The 15,358-nt window shown below is 37.9% G+C and overlaps 1 protein-coding gene across 1 annotated transcript; it reads right to left on the bottom strand.

Moving 5' to 3' along the window:
• LOC113229154 (glutathione S-transferase 2-like) lies at positions 1-15,201 on the bottom strand. Its single transcript, XM_026462665.1, has 4 exons — positions 15,069-15,201; positions 4,422-4,589; positions 2,932-3,074; positions 1-177 (listed from the first exon to the last, which is right to left on the bottom strand). The coding sequence occupies exons 1-4, from the start codon at positions 15,199-15,201 to the stop codon at positions 7-9; spliced, it is 615 nt and encodes a 204-aa protein (XP_026318450.1). The 3' UTR covers positions 1-6.
• Positions 15,202-15,358: the final 157 nt, after the last annotated feature.

The following is a 15,358-nucleotide window of genomic DNA, read 5'->3' as shown; positions in this document are numbered from 1 at the left end:
CATCTTTTAAATTTCGGTAATTGGTGCCTTGGCGACGTACTCCTTCACCTTGGGCAGTGACAGCACCTTGTCAACTAACTGCTTGAAGGCCGGGTACTTGCTGTCGAGGTCAGGCATTTGTAGCATCACTTTGAGGTAGTCGTACATGCCCGCAAATACAAAGTCTCCCCAAGTCAGCTGAAACAAGTAAAACGTGACAAATTTTATATGATACCAAGTCGGCAATGCATGTAATCGGTGCGCCGTTCAATTCAATCCGATCAGGCGCTCCGATTGCACGTACGCGTAATTAAAACGTTAATTTGTCAATTTCTGTCGTCGCCATTTTCACTACGCATACAATTGATTTACAATTATATGGACGTCGGGTCCGCGCTAAAAAGTGTCCGAACTTATAGGGCGTTAAAATCGTATACAGAGCGTCATTCACGCTTTAGTCTTCGTTTGTTCGACTGACAGCGAAGCAAGCAAAATTAGACAGTACTGCGATAACATTACAATTTAAATTCAACGTTTTAGCTTTTTCATATTCTTTTACATGTCACTACGTTTAAATAGGTTGACTTGGGACATTTTTTTCGTGGTTTTTGTATTAGACCCGTCGTCCATATAATTGTAAGTCAATGACGCATACACAATAAGGAAGAGCGCGCGTTTATTATCGGAGCGCCTGATCGGACTGATGAGAAATTGATTACTATAGAAAATACGTTATTTTATTTTTTCCTTTGAAAAAGTGTTTGTATAACGGTTTTTGTAAACGCAAACGCCGTTATACAAATTCGCTTCACGGTCGCGCTCGCGCCGCACCCGCCGCCGGTTGGTCTATTATCGGCGCTCACATCTAAGCTCGCCACCAGACCGACATTTGAGTTGAGCACCTTGACACAAAGTTGAGAAGTCCTATGTGTTTATAATTTCATCAGCACCCTTACACCTTTCAAAACAAGGACACACGCACACACATTATTTCTCGGCTGCAGAAATAGTTACGGTGGCAGTACTTCCTTGGACGAACCAGTAGCAGTAGAGGTCCTTGTGAAAGAGTTCGTCCAGGGAAGTACTGCCACCTTGCCTATTTCTGCCGCCAAGCAGTAATATCAGCATTACTGCTTTCCGATTTTGAAAGGTAAGGGTGCTGTTGAAATTACAAGCACATGGGACTTGTCAACTTATGTCTCAGGGTGACGGGAGCGGTGGCAGTGCCAAATCTTTGCTATTTAAACATTGACTTACAATTATATGGACGTCGGGTCCGCGCTAAAAAGTGTCCGCACTTGTAAGGCGCTAAAATCGTATACAGAGCGCCAAACTCCGCTTTAGTCTTCATTTGTTCTACTGACAGCGCGATACTGCGATGACATTACAATTTAAATTTCGAATAGGTTGACTTGGGACATTTTTTTCGTGGTTTTTGTATTAGACCCGTCGTCCATTTATTTGTAAGTCAATGGATTTAAAGTTCTGAATGACACTGCAACTGTTATGGACAGGCGTGTAGCTTACCATCAGGCGCACGACTTGTTCGTCCCGTCATTTGGTATAAAAAAACTCCCCTACTTTTACCAAATATAAATTTTAAAGAAGTTTAAAATAGTATAGCATAACTTAGTAAGGCAAATGCAATATTGAGTTGTGTCAATACGGTCTCACACAAATAAAAATCGACAACACTAGCTTATTTGTACAAATACACAAATAAAACACACATTTATGTCATGTCTGTACACGGAATAGGCCTATAAAAAATCGATTCTCATGAATATGCTAGAGAGGGAAAGTTATCGACGTGATGGTGTCGATATGTATTACATATTAATTTCTTATATGAAATGTAATTCCACCCTTGGCTAGACTGGATATAGCGGATTTCTTTTTGCAATTTTGTATGCTGCAGCGTTTATTATAAAAGTAGTGTTTATTGTGCGATGGATTTTTTTTTACTTGTACCTTGGCAGAGGGGACTGTCTGTCATAGACTACTCCAGTCCTATATGCTCTAAGGTAAGGACCTTATTTAGATCTGATAGCAGAGTCTTTTATTTATTTATTGATACGGCAACAGCTTAACACACTTATCATTGACACACATTATTATTACAATACGACATTAGTCAATGTGTGAGCCAGTTATAGCCGAACACGTTATGGTCATAATCACTTAAAAACAACATAATTAAAAAAAACTATTTTAAAATTATTCTAGTAAAATATACATTTTATGCTTATTATTTACATCTGATTAAAAATTTTAAACGATAAATCGGTAACGCAACACACTCGCAGTCGCGGGTGTCATGGACACACACATAGACAATCGCAAATAACACCCAAACTCACGAGATAAATAAATGTAGGCTAAACACATATTTCTCCTGGACTGAAAATCGAACCCAAGACCTCTGCATAGCAGTACGGCATGGTAACCGTTCAGACACGGAGGCAATTTTGACCTATAAAAAATATGAAGAAAAATTCAAAAAACTAAATTTAAGAAGCTTCCACTACATCAACTACCAATATTTGAAGAGTTTCGCAACAACTTTGTCCTTTAGGCAAATGTCAAGATTTATATGACTATTCAGGCTATATTGTAGTTGGAAAGCATCCTGGACACCGGGAATAGCTCAATAAATTTGTCCTGTAAAAGGGGCACGTGAAAAGGTTTGCTAAGTTGCCACCTCGATTCTTTTGACATAATGATTTTCTCTGTGTTACTTTCACCTTTATAAAAGTGCAAATCATTATTTTCAATAATAATATAACAACACACTACAAGACTCAGTTTTGCAAGGCCGAACCAAGTACGAGAACTTAAAACTGTATCTATTCATTAAATTATGTACAATAAGGTGGTTAATCGATATCACGTAAAAAATATGCAGATAAACAAAGTGACAAATTGTAATGTTTGATGAGTGGCACAACGTACCTTTCCGAGCGCAAGGTGGCCCTTATTCTTGACGATAATATCATTAAGTGTCTTCAGCATGAACGGGTAGTGAGTCTTCATGTTCTCCTCGTGCTTCTGCTTCTTAGCCTCCTCATTTGTTTCGTATTTCACTGATGCAGCCTCTGAAATTCAATACAATTCATCATGAACACATGTACGCCATAGGTCTTTACAATAGAAGTTCTTACGAGTGTGTGCAACGAGGATATCGACCTATTCGTGATGCACTAAGGGTATTTGGTGGAGTTCCTTGGTCAGCTTATCAAAACTATGTATCACAGAGTGTGCTTTCTATATTGAATAGACGTACGTACGCACGGGTATTGTAACTGGCAGTCGATACAACAAGCGGCTCGTCCAAATTACTTGGAAGTTAAATAACGAAATGTAGTATTGGTTTTAAAGATATGTTGATTATCTTCAAGCAACACTCCACTGTATTGCTTAAGCAATAATTCTTTCTTTGTTCAAAACATAAGATGGCTCTCAGAACCAAAAGGTCGGTTTGGGCATGTTAAGGGGTCAGGAATCTCATATATATGACTGTGCGTAGGACGTTCGCAGTACGAATCAACATGTTAGTCCGTAGGTTTGCACGGTATGCTAACAACGTAAAGATATCGCTATCTGCCAGTCCTTTTACTTCTCCAGTCTATGGGTCAACTACACACAGAAAGCTCTCAGCTACCAAAAGCTCAGGCCACACAGACGCGGTACAGCGGGAAAAGTGGTCCGGGGCGTGTCACACGGCAATCACACGCGTAGTTCGCGGCGGGCGGTGTGGCATTCAAAAGCAACCACGTCCCATTTTCTACTTACTCGTAGATTTAAATTAAGCACCATACCGCTGTCGGGTAGTGTTTAAGAAAAAAAAAATTCGCGTTACGAAAGCAACGCCAAAGGAAATTTCAGTCGAATTCATAATTAAACTTAATAAAAACACACTCAAGAGTGGTAAAAAAAATACTACATGCAATCCCGCTAAAGCTCCGTTCCCGGACTGCGCCTAGTCGTTGTCGCTCGGTGTGGACGGTTGCATAGAACTCAATGGAAAGCTTTGCGCCTGCACCCGCCCTGCGTTTGCCCCGAACCCTACCCGCGCGTGTTTGTCATAGCATTCGGCCCCGCCAGGTACGGATAAACCTACGCAGGTGTTTGTATAGTATTCTTTTTATAAAAAATTTAATAATAAATAAAACAAGAAAGGCTGGCGGGTTACATTGACGCGCGTCTCGCTTGCTCCTATAATGGGTGGCCGTCAAAGGCGCGAAAATTAAAAAGATCACGTGCACTGCACTTACTCACAACATATTGTATACCAATTTTTATGTTAATGCAATATGTTAGGTAGGCTCGTCATGGATCCACGGCGTTCGTGACACGGACCCCTTAGGGGTCCATGGAGAACAGGTTAAGAAACCCTGTACTTGAAAAAAAATTTTTTTACTGTACCAATTGCAGGTACTCACTGGCTCGCAAGTCGTTAACGAAATCTACGTTCTGGTCGATCTCGAAGTCTTCCTCGATGTTGTCGCCGGTCAGGCCGTATTTGCGACCGAGGTAGCGCGCAATCGCAAAGCTCTGGGCGTACTTTTTGCCGTCTATTTCCAGCACCGGCATCTGACCGAACGGCGTCTCTGTAAGGAGATAAAGTACGTTTATTGTTTAAGTATTTGACAAACATAGATCTCTTACAAACATTATTAAAGAAGAAAAACTTTCATAGATTTCTCACAGGAGGCGCTCCGGTAAAAAAACCGTTAAAACAAAGAACTACAAACCATTTATAAATTACCAGATATACAAATCATATTTGTGTGACAAAAACGGGCGATTCTTTCTATGTACCGTTTAAGTTCTCGGATTTCTCTCGGTGAAAGGTATCATGACTGTGGCATTACAGTACATTTACTCAAATATTTTGTGTGCCCGTAAAAATATACATTATTTCGTTAAGACAGAAGATATTCACAATATTAACCTCAGAACTAAGTCCAAACTCATGCTGCCACCATTTCGTTTAACTAAGGTAAACGATTCTTTTATGGGGAACAGTATACGTTTTTACAATAAGATTCCGGAGCACATATTAAGATTACCATTTGATAGGTTTAAAACTTACATGAAAAGTATTATAATTGAAATGTTATATAACAAAACTGTAGACTACGTGTTAGATAAAGATGTATGGATTGACAACGTGAGTCCAGATTCTACACAAATTATTCAAAATGTATTCTATAGCATTTAAGTTTATTTGAAAAGAGCAATCCCTAGAGTTTCTTGCTCGTTCTTCTCAGGGTCAGGGAGGTCAGCGTAGTGCATGAGCAGTAGCTTAAAAAATTACGTTTTCAAGTGTAAAAATTTTACCTATGGAATAAATGATTGTTTGACTTTGACTCTGCAACAAACACATAGAAAAATTCTTATGGTTCGCTTCCATGCTTAGTTGGCATAGCGTCTGGCACGGTTTGCTGGAAGATGTTGGTTTGAATCCAGCCGGATCGAAAGAATATTTTCTTTGTGTTCGATCTTTATAACTATTAATAATTATTACAAACTACTGGAACCTTTTCACAAAAATAATTGAATATCACATTCAATAAACTTAACAATATCTAAGGACAGCTATCATAGCCTGCAGGGCGCCCACTGCTGGGCGCCCTGCAGGCTGGGCCTCCCCCAAAGATCTCCACGACGATCAGTCCTGCGCTGCCCGCATGCATCGGCTTCCCGCGACATTTACCAGATCGTCGGTCCACCTGGTGGTGGGCCTACCCACTGAGCGTCGTCCGGTGCGCGGTCGCCATTGAAGAACCTTTCCGCCCCAACGGCCATCGGTCCTCCTATCTATGTGACAGTTATGACCTGCCTGAATTTTACTAACGTGTTACGCACCCTATTTTGTTATTTTATTCTATTTTGTTTTCGCTGACATAGACCCCTTGTAACTTAGAGTGGACTCCTGGGAGCCGATATAAACAACTTTGAGAATCATCGAGCTGAATGGTCTTCATTTGCTCATTATTTATGAGCTTAGGGACTTTTAAGTCAATGTACCCACTGCAAAATCAAGGCAGCATCGCGGCACAGTCGAAGTGTTGCGCGGATGATTATGAATTATTTGTTTACACTCGATTTAAACTTTATTCAACTTTTTGTCAAAGAAAGAAGGAGAACACGGAAGGTGGCAATTCGAAGCGATTTTTTATATAATCGACGTAAAGTCCTACAGTCGTAGTAGGTGTTTACCTTGAGATCGTATTTCAGTATAATGATAACTGAAACACGCGAAATGTTAGTATGCAAAGATAGTTTCTTTTAGGTGTAATATATATTCGTTATATTAAAACACACATTCTGATCTAATATTTTATTGCTAAAGTCAGGTGAAGGCAGTGACATAAAGAGTGGTTACACACGGCGGCATTTAGCAGCGACGCAATCGCGCGACTGCATCGATACAGTCGCTTATGTTGGATAAAGGTTGGGTATAGGTTTATGCACATTACTTTGTTCTGTTAATTGTAAATTTAAAAGTGAAATTTATAAATACATGAAATAAATAAATTAGTTAATTAATTCAAAAGGTGCATCGCGACTGCCTCGCTACTGCATCGCGTTTGCAGTAGCCAGTCATATGTGTAATTTCCTCAGTGTCAAGTTCTCCCGCTCAAATTTGACGAAGAAATCTGGTTGCTAGCAGCTGGTGAACGTGGCTCTTTTCCAGATTTCGCCGGTGACGGTTTGGAGCTCGTAGTGTAATTAGCGCAACCTGTTGTCAATACCTATTTAGGGCTAGTAGGCATGTAGTTCCTCCCAGAGAATCCGTAAAAGACATGGGAAATTGCGTGCCAGAGGTGGAGATGTGGTCGTTGTTGGTTTAGCAAATAACGCGTGTAAGTTGGTACTAACTGGTTTCCCAAATATCATCACATAGGGACTGATGAAAGTTGAACGATGTGGTGTTCTCCGTAATTGGGTCTTGATAATTGTTAATTTATCGAATTCTTAGGTTTTTGCGATTGTTACACACAGGAAATTAAACTATTTTTCCGGATTTAAATCGTGTATATTTGTTTTTTCAAACAAACCAACGTCGCTGGTTGACTGGTCAACCGTGACCATGAGACCTGTAAAGGACCCGAAACGTTGGTTTGTTCGAAAAAACAAATATAAGCGATTTAAATCCGGAAAAATAATTTCACTTCCTAATTGTTAATTTATGATGATATCACCTCTCTCGTTAATATGACATAAAAGAATACATTTCCAGATGATTTCCAGCCATATATTTGACAGGTTGCGACATGGATTTCGACGAAGTCACTCTCTGATTATTTTGAAGACCACGGCACCGGCGCGGGTGACCACTCCTTTGGCGATCTTTCAGAGAATCAGTTTCCTTGTAACATTGATCTTTGTAACGTTTTATGATGTAAGTTGCAGCTTACTTCAAAACATTTCATGTCACGGAAATCTCCACTGATTTTTACCCGCCATATGTAACAAAATTACAGTCAGACGTAACATGGATGTAACAATTTTGTTCCTTCCATCGTATCAATAATAAAAATGAATATAAAAACGTACAAATGGAACACAAACAATCCAAATTTAAAAATTGAAAAAAGATTTAAACAGCTGCTAGTACATATTACTTTGTATTATTTTATAAAGTCAAAGTGTGCTTTAAACTTATAAACACACGAGGTATAATCAAAACGTGTTGAGTCATAAAGGCTAGGGTTTAATCTAATCAGTCAAGTTCATTGAAATTTACATTGGTTTCTATATCAATACGTATGTAAATTTAAATTTAAACACGTCTGAAACCAAATCACGTTATGGCGGCAGCCTTGAAGCGGCGCGGCGGGAGCGCACCTCTTCCTCCCACAGCGATCCCACCCGCCACGCCTTCACCTCGACTATAATACCTCAACTCTAGTACTCATACGAGAGTATCCCCATTTTATTCTAGCACTCCTAAATGCGGCCTCACATAAATACCGTCGAGTAGAATACTAAAAGTGTGGGCGATAATGGCTTGGTCAGAGTAGGTAATATTATCACGCATCTGTATAGAAACGCACCTAGAGATAAACACGTTCCCAAATTCCTTAAAGAAATTATCTCATTTCCACCACATAACGTAGTTTGTGTACTCCAAGACCACTTATTGTATATATATCAAACAGGCACTGTTTATTCGCGGTGATCTCACTGATTACGCATTTACAATAATGATATTATCTCGTAGTCAGCTGAAAAAACAGAACATTTATGATAGGTAGTATTTTTCCATTTGATATTGCACAGACACCGTGTGCAATACTGTTTACAGCGAAAACCTTTTATTGAGCTCCCGAATGACTGTTACTTGTTTTGTCACTGAAAACCACTATGTATAACAAATAAATAGTCCATAGGAATTTGACCTCTTATTTGCCGTTGGAAGATGGAAAGGCAATCATTTGAGTTTCAGACAATAAACAGAAACTTTTGCACTGTCTACGGCGCTGCTATACACTTTATGAGTGCGAAGGTCACGGTCGCTCTGATGTAATTTTAGTCATGCCCATGTGAAAGAGTTTATTTATTTTTTGTCAAACTGAAAAATAAACCTCTCTTTCAGCTGCCACTGCCTCATTTGATGCAAATCGGTAAAAAATCAGATATACAAGTCTAATGAGGCTAAATCTGCCGTCCACTAACAACGCGACTAAGTGACAAAATTTGAGATATCCCAGTTTTAGAATATTGAAATCGTTTAATGATATTTCAACTATGCATCGTTAGGGTAAGCTCCGATAAGTCGAACAGGTTAACTATTTTTAAAAGAGAATTCTGTGCCATATCTTTTCCTATTTAAAACTACACACATCAAAAGTGTCTAGCGATCAAGTGAATATTTTTGAAATAAAAATTATTTAAGCAATATTTACCAAATCCAGTCTTCCAGGACGACTTCTTACTTTAATACTTATGTTTTATTTAACCGCTTACCCCTATATTTAATAAAAGTAAACAAAAATTGATGTTTTTGCAAATTGTGGGAAAAAACTCAAATTAACGGCGTCAATTAAATGACAAAAAAATGGCGAAAATGATGATTTTGCTCATTTTTATTGTAAAGATAAGAAAATTAATAATCTGTATTTCCACCATTAACACGAATCACACAATTACAGCGACTTGGCATGCTTAAGATGAGTTCATCAAAATCACTTTGAGGAATGGCCGCCCATGTGTTTTGTAACAAGTCAAAATATTGTTGTAGAGTATGTACGGTATGCATACTCGGCACAGCTCTTCTTTGAAGCATATCCCATGCGTGCTCAATTGGATTGAGGTCTGGCGATTGAGCAGGCCACGGCAGAACGTTGATACGAGCTTCGGCAAGAATGCGTGTTACGACTCTAGCCGTGTGTGGACGTGCGTTGTCATGCATTAGTTGAAATGAATCACCCAACTGGCCTCGCAAAGGGATGATAACATCTGAAACAATCCTCTCTGCGTAAACTTGAGCATTGAGGTTACCCCTGATCCAAATGAGATCGGTTCTTCCGCCGATCCAAATACCGGCCCATATCATTATTGTTCCCCCACCATATGGATGAACTTCCTGACAATATCTCAAACGTTCATGACGTCCAGATGTTCTCCAAACTCGGGTACGTCTTGTATCCGGTCTCATACCGAAGCGGGATTCATTCGAAAAGCACACATAGCGCCAGTCTTCTTCCTCCCAGTTTCTGTGTTCGCGAGCCCATCGTAAACGGGTCCTGCGATTGCAGGGTGCAATAGGTGGAACTCTGAGCGGCCTTCGGGATCGCAGACCCACTTCACGTAAACGATTTCGGATTGTTTGATCGCTTATTAGCAAGCCTGAGGAGCTGTGGAGCCTCGTAACCAACATCATGGCGGTCATGGTACGATTCCGTCGAGCAGTATTTTGGATATACCGGTCCTGTCACCGAGTCGTGATGCGAGATCGTCCTCCATGTCGCTCGGCCACGCTGCCCGTCATGCGATAGCGCGTCCAGAGGCGACTTATGACGCTCTGTGTAGTGTTAAGAGTGAAAGCCACAGCACGTTGCCTGGAACCAGCTTCCAACATTCCGACGGCTCGCATCATCACTTCTCGGGTTAAATGATGTCGTCTCTCCATAATAATGTAAATTGTTTCGGTTCCGATGCAGATATTGTAATGATTTTGTCAAAACGCTATAACTCATTTTTATACAAAACCACATTGACAATCGATTTTCTTCTTATTATCGAATTTTAAACAATGTTCCTTATTTAAATGTTAAAACTCACTAAAAAGTATCAATAGCGATACAAAAAAGTTAATATAATTAACCCTAATTGCAGCAATACTCTTAAACGTACTTGATCCCTAGACACGTTTGATGTGTGTATATTTGATTTCCCACCACTTTGTCCGTTAGCCGCGTTTTAATTAATGGACGGCAGAAATCTGGTGAAAACGGTTGGTGCAGCACTAGTTTGTATTACAATCCATAAATTTTGACGTTCAGTGCCTCTACCACGGAGATTACTCTGACAGTTGCCGCTAGCGACCACGTAAATTACTTCACAATAATTTTGTATGGCAAATTATACAGCGCTTCTAGCGGTCACAAAAAGAAACAACATTTTTAGATTTACGAATTTACCAATTTAAGAACATCTCTCTTCTGAAAGTACATTAAGTTCCTCTTATTATTGTTGCAAAAAGTGTTGTGGAATGTCATCTGATAGTAGAGGCACTGATTGCAGATGAGAAACGGAATATGACCTAAAATCCCTCCTCTTTATGTGTATTCTCCCTTTATTAAAATTGTGTGTGATTTTATATGCTCTAATTATTATTAGTAGATTGCTTTTATGCAATAATGCGGAAGAGATGCACATCCTTAGTGCGCAGGGTGCGGGCCAGCTGCAGCAGTACACTGAACGTGTTTGCAGAACGTTTCGACTGTCTATATTTGAACCATTGTAACATGGTTCATCTACTGACTCGAGTAAAAATACAATTTTAATTAATTAATTTTTATTTATTTATGTCAATTTTAGTTCAGTTTAGTTTTGTACTTGTAATTATGGATGTAATTTATCCGAGAAAATAAATAAATGATGATGATGATAATGCTTTAGTTGGTTGTTTGTCCATGATTGTTTTTTTACCCCAGGTATGATCTCCACAAGAGCATTCCGTCGAAGAGGTTCATCCAAAAATAAATATCTTGCTGCTACCTAAACTTTGACGTTTTTGATCAATATTAACCTTAGAGAATAGAATAGAACGGAATATTCGAAATTCCGTTTTCTCCATCTTCAAAAAATATATCGACCTGATTCAACTTTTTTATTTCCAATTTTTTTTTAGTCAGTTGCTTAGTGAGGAGTTCAAAATTAAGAAATAAAAATAAATTCCGAAAAAAGTTTTTGTTTAATCTTGAAGCCACGTGTTTATCCTCAGTGTTTATCAAACCGCCCTCGTACTTCCACCTTACCTATTTCTACCGCTAAACAATAGAGAGCGTTACTGCGTTCCAGTTTTGTGTCTGGTGAAATTACAGGCACATGGAGCTAGTTAACTTACTATGTCTCAGGGTGACAGGTGCAGTGGCATTGCTCCTCAGATCTTTGCGATTTAATGAGTGGCATTGTATATAGACGTGTCGCTAACTACCAGGTGCACGACTTGTTCGTCTCCTAGTTTAATGTCATAAATAAAAAATTGACAGTAAATAGACATTCCAAGAGATGATATCTTTGGTCTACGTGCTCATACTTATCGTGCTGCAATCTAGAGCATGGAGCCACTGAACCTCATCTAGATTACGCAATCCCTATATTATCAGTCCCCTAGTTACTCTTTACAACTCTTTTGACGCAGTCATAAGACTCGAATCACAAAACAGTGTTATTAAAAAGATTAGATCACATGTGATAACGCAGATAATGTGTACTGTATAGATCGCTCTTATTACAAACATTATAGAGTAGAATTTAAGCGTCGAGCTTCAGAAGCTCTTGGCCTTAGACTACATACAAATGTGATAAACAAGACATAAATGAAAACAATGACATTTTTTTATCAATCGCATTATTTTTTGTTTTAAACGACTTGACAACTTTACTGATAAAAACATAGCAACAAAAACTAGCAATTATATTTAAAAATTAAATTCTAATCGCGAATAATGCATATTTTTTAATTAAAATAACCGACCTCAAAAGTTTGGTTATCGGCTTTTTTATTGGATTACTTCTATTTGCCAAGTTTTATTGCAATCGGTTAACGGAAATGGCGCGAAAACTGATTCATCCCCTAGTTTGTCACTCTCAGAGGTGGAATCTTTTCTTCAAATTTAAATGGGACCATTACTGAGGTACCTCTTTAGAACAAAAAAGATTTACATGTCTATGTTTTACATAAATTACTGGTTTCCCATTTTAACACATTTTCTTCACAATCACATTGATTCAATTTATCGATCACATAGAAAATATTTGAAAACATTCGAACATTTGACATATGCATGCCTATGAAGTTCCTTAATTACTGACAGGCAACCATAGACAAAAAATGCAATACTTCATGCTCTTTAGCTCCGATTTTTATGGACAGATTATGTAAAGAAGATTATTCAAGTTGATTTCTCCATTGTTGTATTGTATAATAAATAACAATGTAATAAATAATTAAATAAATTATAATTGTTTAACATAAATCATTATAAATCACGCTGTACTATATAATAAAAACTTGTAAAAATTACACATACATGTATGTACAATACACATAAATTACAAAAGCAATCAAAATAATAAAACTGTCCTTATCTTACACATTGCAAGCGCAAACGATAGAGAGAGATCCATTAGGTACGTCAATTTCAATTTTCGAATCACAAGCGATTGAAACTTGAAAACATAGAACTATAGAGTTAATTTAATGTTAATCTTATTTTTAAAATGACATTTTATTAAATATTAGTAAGTAATATTCTAACAAAATATTGTTGTATTTAGGAATGAAACTATTTTTCCGGATCTAAATTTAAATTGTTGTATTTGTTATAGACAAATTAAGTAACAGAAGAAAAAAACTCGCCTGTATTTTTTTTGACTGATGTAACTATTGATGTTATGTAATATACTTTTCCTTGCGGAAAGCAAAGATCTACACCATGCAGCCTGGTCTTTTTTATATTTTTAAATTGATATATGGTAACTAACGAAATTGGTACTTTTAATGCGCAAAATTCAACATCTCCTGTCGCATGTCACGCGAACTTCAGGCATATATTTGTTTCACAAATGTGGGCGGAGCCAACGTCAAAACTTTTTTGGCATGCTCCCTCTTAAGTATCTTCACAGTTTGTATTCTGTAGCTATGCCAAAAATAAATAAATAAATAAATAAGTAAATAAATAAATATTAAAATATTTGTTACATGTTAAATGATGTTAAATGTTCTTTTGTGAACGATAAAATGTGTGTTGTAATAATAATTTCTCATTACTGTTCCGTCTTTCTCATTTATGTTTAAGAGAAAATCATTCGTGTTACTGTAATCTCATTCGTGTGACCTAAAATATCGTTTTTTTTTTGTTGTATTTAACTTAAATATTTCTGTGACTTTATAATTTCTTGAAGTTATTTGTACGTTTAAGACCTTAAAACCAAAAGAAAAAAGGGTTTTACAAAAATGACTCAAAAGTGCCATTGAAATTCGGAAAGTGAAATTCACTCGTTGCCGCCGCGCAGCGACCGCATGCAAAATAGTAGTAGTGGCAAAATAGACTCTATTTGTGTGGGATTTAAGTTTTAACTGAAATGAGCGTCCCGGGCACGCGGGCTAGCCTGGCTTGAGAATTTGGTGTAAGCGGCGGCCGCGCGGTTGTATTATACAGAGGAATTTAAATGCTGTTGCCTAGTAAGTAGAATCCAGATTCGCCATTAATGTACATAACTAAAAATAACACTGTCACGATGACAAAGAAATTGTAGTATATCATTCGTCTCTACGATATCATTGTTACAACTCCTTTCATACCTGACTGGGTGGCAGCAATCATTATGTGTGACGCATGCAATATATCATTATCTACAAGGGCACTCGTGTTTAATTAGTACTCGTATAAAATTGCCTCTGTGGCCGAACGGTTACCTTGCTGGACTGCCACCCAGATGTCCCGGGTCCGATTCCGAGACCGAGAGAAATATTTGTATGGCCTACCTTTATTTCTCTCGTGAGTTTGGATGTAATTAGTGGTTGTCTATGTGTATGTCCATGACAAGGTTTCTCTAGTGCGGGGCAATGATTGTGTGCGTTATTAGTATTAGATACAACACATGATTACATTAGCTTAGCATATAGCTTTGGTATATAAACCACCAGAAACAAATTACCTTATAATTGGAAAGCATTTTGTATTCTTATAGCCATATTATTGACTAAACAATTTGTATATAACATCCTGTCTATCGTGTAGTTCCGTGATACTGCCGATGTTTTTGCCACAAATCCGGAGCTACATAATGGGCATTATGTTCTGTTACCATCACTACCACCTCAATAGTTTACTCAGATTTCAGTAAAAGGTGTTTCATCTACATCGACGATTCCCAAAGTGGTTTATCAACCCCCAGGGGTCCTTATCAGCGAAAACAAAAATAAGTGGAGTATAAGACATTAATGGGGGTCCACAAGTGAAGAATCCATTTACATAAGGTTTTTACAATAAACAAGGTATTCTGTTTGATAAATGTATAAAATCTGATTGTTTTTTATAAAGTTTCTCGCATACAGTTAAACTTATGGAGGTCAGTTTGATGAACTTGTAAAAAACAAACATATTGTAATCGCAAAACTTCCGTTCTCTGTTTATTTTATTACTGTCAATTAAGTAATAGGTACTCCACCGAAATTGAAAGACGCATGATGCGAATAAAGCTTCGTACTTGACATTGTTTTTTGACTTGGTCCAACATTACATATTTCACAGCAATTGCTTCGGACGGACAACGAAAGTAGACCCCCTGAGCAATGTCACTGGTCAATTTAAATTTCCTAGTAATTTTAAAAGTAGACTTACTTGGTTTAAAGTCGGGCCACTGTTCCATAGCAACGCGGCGGTCTTCGAACTCCTGACCACCGTACGCCAACAGCAACCTGTTGCTCTCTCCCAAGGCCTTCACGGGGAAATAATAGAAAACTACTTTCGGCATGTTTCTGTAGGAGAAAGGAAACCAATTATATTCAAAAGTATCTTTATATTAGAGATGCGCCGAGTACAAATTTTACCTTGTAACGAGTACCGAATATTACTCGGTTTAAGAATAGGGGTTAAAGTATGAAATTGCCGATTTGTACTGAAAATCTAAA

Source organism: Hyposmocoma kahamanoa, unplaced genomic scaffold (assembly GCF_003589595.1).
Source record: "Hyposmocoma kahamanoa isolate Upper Pololo Valley unplaced genomic scaffold, ASM358959v1 279, whole genome shotgun sequence".
NCBI classification, from domain to species: domain Eukaryota; kingdom Metazoa; phylum Arthropoda; class Insecta; order Lepidoptera; family Cosmopterigidae; genus Hyposmocoma; species Hyposmocoma kahamanoa.
The sequence above is the reverse complement of the archived record's forward strand: the minus strand, read 5'-3'. Positions and strand labels throughout refer to the sequence as shown.

Excerpts from the sequence above, each read along its gene's own strand:
- LOC113229154 (XM_026462665.1), bottom strand. The coding sequence starts at position 15,201 with ATGCCGAAAGTAGTTTTCTATTATTTCCCCGTGAAGGCCTTGGGAGAG. Across the intron at positions 3,075-4,421 it reads CGTTAACGACTTGCGAGCCA|AGGCTGCATCAGTGAAATAC; the intron begins GTGAGTACCTGC and ends ATTGAATTTCAG. Across the intron at positions 178-2,931 it reads GCCACCTTGCGCTCGGAAAG|CTGACTTGGGGAGACTTTGT; the intron begins GTACGTTGTGCC and ends TACTTGTTTCAG.